General features: G+C 49.5%; 1 protein-coding gene across 1 annotated transcript; it reads left to right on the plus strand.

Moving 5' to 3' along the window:
* Nucleotides 1-504: 504 nt before the first annotated feature.
* Nucleotides 505-5445, plus strand: EMH_0066080 (uncharacterized protein; the record flags this gene model as incomplete). Its single annotated transcript, XM_038022583.1, has 3 exons — nt 505-3675; nt 3817-5082; nt 5296-5445. The coding sequence occupies 3 exons, from the start codon at nt 505-507 to the stop codon at nt 5443-5445; spliced, it is 4587 nt and encodes a 1528-aa protein (XP_037878437.1).
* Nucleotides 5446-5926: the final 481 nt, after the last annotated feature.

The following is a 5926-nucleotide window of genomic DNA, read 5'->3' on the forward strand; positions in this document are numbered from 1 at the left end:
TCCTCACTACTGGGGAGAGCAGCTTACATTGCCAGTGAGGTTTAGAGAAGCCGTGGAGGCAGCTGTAAAGGCAGCTGATTCGGATCATATCGTATTTGTGGAGGTCGGGCCCCAGAGGACACTCGTGAATCTTGCAAGCCAGATCCTGGGAAAGAAGCAGCTGAATTGGGTGAAGTACTACGAGTTAGCTGGACGTGACCGCATTGCGGAATCCAGAAGTGAACTTGAAGCCTCGCTCGAAGAGATATCCACTGCGGCGTCGGCTCGTCCGGTCTGTCTCTGGAATCACAAGTAAGCCTTCCTACTTCTCTTTCCGCCCTTGTGAGTTTGTGTGCATTTCGTTTGTGCGCAGCCGTACTTTGTAATGCTTTGAGCGTGCGTGTTGTGGTCTTCCACAGGAAGTTCCCCTTCCCATTCGAAACCGCAGAACGCCAACGTGCCCCGGCAACTGTCCGTCCAACTGAACAGGAAGTGACTCCACTCATTCAAGGCCCGCTATGGAAAATGACGTGGAAAGAGTTGAAACAGCAGAACGCGTTACATACCTCTCTCTCCGACCGTGCGCAGAACTGGCTGTTCTGTGGAGTACCGAAGGAACATGTTTCTTCCTTCCGCAGCCTTCTCAAATCGTCAAACATCGGCGACGCTGTGGTCGTGGAAGCCGGCTGCATAGAACCAGATAGCCCACTTCCGTCTTTGCCTTCTGGGCGTATAGAGAGCGTTGTATTCGTTGGTGGCCTGTGGAGGACATCCTCCTCCACAGCATGCCTTGACGAACTACGGGCTGTGCTCCTTGCCTACTCAAGATCAGCGCAAAGCGACCCGGAATTCAGACCTCCATTCTGTGCCATTGTAAACTGCAGCAATAGCTCTTTTGGCATTCCTACTCAGCATAATCCCAACAAGCACGGCGCCGACTTCGACATCAGGCAGGCAGGGCTTCTAGGAATGTGCCGTACAAGTCGCCTGGAAGTTCAAAGACTTTGTAAGAGACCGTTCCAAATGCTATATGTGAATGTTGAAGATGATTCAGCGGGATGCCTCAGCAAGGCTTGGAGCTGGATTGACACCCAGTGTGGTTTATTGAACACGTCATCCGCATTGGTCGAAGAGGACGTCGTCATCACGAGCGATTGCCACATGGTTCCTCGCCTTGAGCAAGTTTCAACGTCGCAGTCAGCGAACAGAATTGCCGTCACATCCAAAAAGTCATACGTAGTTACTGGTGGTACTGGAGGGCTCGGCTTGAGTGTTGCAGAGTGGCTGTTAAAAAACGGTGCAGGAATGGTTGCTCTCTTGTCAAGAAGTGGCAAGCCAGCCAATACTTTGTTGGATATGCCAGCCTGGAAAACTGTTGAAGAGGGAATGAATGCGCATCGGGCAGCAATCATGCTGTGTGACGTGGCGGATGCTCAACGTCTCATGGATACGCTATCCAAAATCCACAAAAGCATTCCTATTGGAGGAATATTTCACTGCGCTGGATACGAAGGTGATGCCAGTATTGTTGATACTAGCCTGAGAAGCATCGAACGCGTTTACGAGCCGAAAGCGCATGGAGCATGGAACTTGCATCTCGCTTGCCAAGAATTAGATTTGGACCGTGACTTGGATATGTTTGTTCTCTTTTCCTCCATTTCTACTTTGCCTGGAAATGATGCTTTAGCCACTTACGCTGCTGCCAACGCATACTTAGATTCGTTGTCATACTGGCGGAGGTCGCAAGGACTTAAGGCCCAAAGCATCCAGTGGGGACCGTGGAATGACGTCGGTATGGTCACACGAAACGAAAAGCTTGATAGGGTATTCAAATCACGTGGGATCAAGCCATTCATGCCTGAGGAAGGCATAAAAGTCATGGAGATGGCCCTAGAAACTGAGGAACCATGCGTGTGCGCCTTGAATGTGAACTGGAAGAAGTACTCCCAGGCATTCGGTCACAACGCTCCGCTAGCCTTAGCAGAAATACAGTCGGAAGAGCAAATTCAGCCCAAGAGCACTAGGGCTGAAGGTCCGTCAAAGGAGTCTATCGCAGCAATAGTTATAGAAGCTGCAGAATCGCTGGTTGACACAGACAGCCGAATCAGCCCAGATACCCGTTTGGATGAACTTGGCCTTGACTCTTTGGGATCTGTTGAGCTTCGAAACCTCCTTCAGGACCGTCTCGCGATGAGTTTGCCAGCGTCATTGCTTGTCGAATTTGCAACCCTAGGTGAAGTCATTGAGTACATTGCTGAAGACCTATGCGGGGGACAAGCTTGGGGCTCCACAACTCGAACACCTGATCCCAAGCCTCACCTCTCAGGAGCCTCGGAGGAGGGATTCGCGGTGATCGGTATGGGATGCCGGCTTCCAGGGAAAAGTAATTCACCAGAGGAGTTTTGGAATATGTTACTGGCTGAGACCGACTGTGTTGAAGACATTCCCTGGCAACGATTCAATATACAGCCACTCTTTGACCCCGATCCTGAGGAGAACAAATGCTATGTAAAGGAAGCAGCCCTCCTGGAAAATGCTCATCTATTTGACAATGAGTTCTTCCAGATGACCGAGAGCCAGGCAAGAAACATTGATCCTCAGCAGCGTGTCCTACTGGAAGTGGCTTACGAAACGTTCGTCGATGCGCAATACAAGCGGGAAGAGGTGAAAGGCCAGGAAATAGGGGTATTTTGTGCAACATACACCAATGACTATCATTTGTCCAGTCTGACCAAAGGTGAAAACGGTATTCTTGCTATTGGAGAAGGGGTGGATGGTGGCGTACCCCGCTTAGGCGAAGCATCCGGATACCCTGAGCCAGGAAGCTTGATGTGCTTGATCCCGAACAGGATATCCTATTCATTCGGGCTTATCGGACCCAGCATAGGTGTTGACACCGCGTGTGCTTCAGGTCTAGTAGCCCTGGATACAGCGGTTATGAAGTTGAGGCTTTCAGCCTGCACAAAAGCGTTTGTTGGTGCAGTAAGTTTGATTCTTGTTCCTTGCTTCTTCTTGGGTGGCAGCAAAACACGACAATTTGCAAAATCTGGAAGGTGCCGCACATTTGATGCTGCAGCAGATGGCCTTGTGCGTGGCGAGGGGGCTGCTGGAATCTTGCTTGCACCGTTATCTGCTGCACGGTCAGAGTCGAAATTTGTGCATGCTATTGTGCGTGGCACGGCAATATCTCATTATGGGCGGGGTGCACGTTTGACAGCCCCAAATACTAGAGCTCTTGCCAGAGTTATGAACCTAGCGCTAAATGACGGTGGCGTTGACCAAAAAATGGTGAGGTGCTACGAGGCGCACGGCACAGCAACAGTTCTTGGAGACATTATAGAGATGAATGCACTCAAGCAAGTGTTTGAAGACCGTCCAAAAGAAACTCCACTAATCGTGGGCACTGCACACAACAACATCGGACACCTTGATTCGGCAGCGGCTTTAGTTGCATTCATAAAAACCGTTCTCTCCCTAAAGCATCGTTATGTGCCACCGAATATCCAGTTCAACAAGATGCACCCAGACATTACTGCTTTTGACACAAGCAGGATAGTTTACGTCCGGGAAGGTCAAGCCATCCGCACGGCGGATAACCAGACAAAAATATTCGGTGCCAACCTTGCATATGGTCTGGGTGGTACAGTAGTGGCCGCGATAACCGAAGAGGGTGACGATCCTGCAAAAGCTCCACAGGTGGGTTATTACGTTGGATTTGTTTCTACGCAAACTTGCATTTACTGCAATTGCCCACATGGAGGACTCTGCTGCGCCGTGAGCTGTGTGTAGGCAGTGTTACGCAAATTCTAAAGACATTCATTATCTCTATGCTTGCAGGTAACGCGTCATGTTTGGAAGCACAATTCCTTCCCTCTAGATTCTCAGAAATTTGTCTTCTTATTGGGCGCCGCAGCACTGCTGGCCCAAGATAGGAAGCAGACTCCTCGAGACGATGTAGCCTGTCTGGTCGGCTGCATCTGCAAGAACATGTTGACTAGGCAGAACCTGGCATCTTTGAGCCCTTGCATACCCCCTGACTTGGTTTCCGAGATCTTTTTAACGGGAGCGACGGGGCTCACTGGCAGCCAGATCCTGCTAAGTCTGCTGGAACAGCAAATTGACTGCGGAAGGGATGGACAGAAACGGTTCCCTCGGATATACTGTCTGGTCCAAGCTCGAGACCGCATGCATGCCATGTATAGAATTGTGGATGCTGTCATAGGGAGAGGCGGTCAGTGGAAGCAACGCTATTTCGAACAGGTCGTGCCAGTTGTCGGAGATTTGAGAGCGCCAAGGCTTGGCCTGTCTCAGAAGACGTTTGATGCACTGACGAGCACAGTCGAGGCAGTTTACCATGCTGGAAGGGTTGTAGACTTTGCACTTCCCTACGAAGCAATACGTAAAGCCAACGTCCTGTCTCTTCTCCCTCTTGTCGAGATGTGCACAACAGGAAAGGCTAAGCACCTTCACGTGCTGTCAGACTTTGCAGCACACATTCAGTACTTTGCAGCATTTGCCGGTGACCTCAACCAACCAATATCAGAAGAGCTATCTGTTTCGCAGCCGTTGATGGACAGGATGGAGAACCAAATGCCGGCGAGCATCATGGGCTACCCTTGGGCACGCTGGGCTGTTGAAGAGGTACTTGCGAAGTGTCAGGATTGGATAGACAAGCTGCATGCATCAGCAGCTGACGACCTACAAGACGCCAAAACAAAATTCAACTTTACGATATACAGGCTTCCAAATTCTGCAGTGTATTTCAATAATGGCAGAGTTGAGTTCTTGAACCCATTCTTTGCAATTACAATGACTGCGCTGCAACAGGGCGTCGTCCCTCCAGGCGTTTTACCCGTAGGGCCTCCTTTCCTAACCACGCCCATTGATATTTCAGCCGATATATTGGTTAGAATTTCCAGGCGCCTCCACCGTCCAACTGTCATTCACATTGTCAACCCGGTTGGGGTCCGAAGGGAAGCTCTGAACCAAACGTTGCTTGCTCTCAAGATTCCATTCCGAGAGTCGTGCGAAGATGAATTCCTTCGAGGAATCGAAAAAAATCAAAATAGTTCAGCTGCATACACACTGCTTCCTGTGATGCGCGTAAGTCAAGTCACACACGGGAACAGAGCACAGTATGAATTTGTTAATTAGCAGCACTGCTAAGAATAACTTGAAGACCCTCCATCAGAACATCTTACAGGCGGACTCACGTGTTTCTTTCTAGCGGCCAAAGCCAGTTTACTTGCCAAAACACGTGCAGTTTAATTCAACACAATACGCTTTCCCTGACATATTGTTGACATGTGGCTGCAGTTCTGGAGGCTTTACTGGTTCTCTGAAGACCTTGACAGGAAGGATGCCTTCCCGATTGTCACCGCAAATATAGAGGCTTGCCTTCCCAATGCTTTAAAGCAGTTCCCGCATCCGAGCGAAGTCTGGACGAGAATGCTTGCTTACTGGTAAGTTGTATAGGTGGACAAAAATAAGAAACCCCGTTCATAAGTGAATGCATGAACAAACTAATTCTCTGTTTAGGCAGATCAAGCATTCTTGAAATTAAGAAGGTTACAGTCGCCGAGAAACACACATTTCTTAGGAGTTCAACGTGTAGCCATGGCAAACGAATTGACGAGCAAGCTTCTAGCGAGGGGAAACACGAACGCGATCTACCGTTTAGCGTCTTATATTAGTGGAATTTCAAGATTATTATTTTGCAAATGGGTGGTGTGATTCTTTTCAGCTTGAGAAACTACCACCTCGTCAGGGACCCATTCGACGCTATCATTCCACTGGGATTCTTGCAAAATGTTGGTGCCTCGCTTACTGCCACAACATCATTTGATCACATGTCAAGCGGCACGCAGAATATGCTTAAATTGGCACTGCGTGGTAGAACCAACAAGGAGATTGAACAGGCGCTGGAGTGGCAGGGCAAGGACTTCGT

This window comes from Eimeria mitis, genomic scaffold (genome assembly GCF_000499745.2).
Source record: "Eimeria mitis Houghton genomic scaffold, Emh_scaff3439, whole genome shotgun sequence".
Taxonomy (NCBI): domain Eukaryota; phylum Apicomplexa; class Conoidasida; order Eucoccidiorida; family Eimeriidae; genus Eimeria; species Eimeria mitis.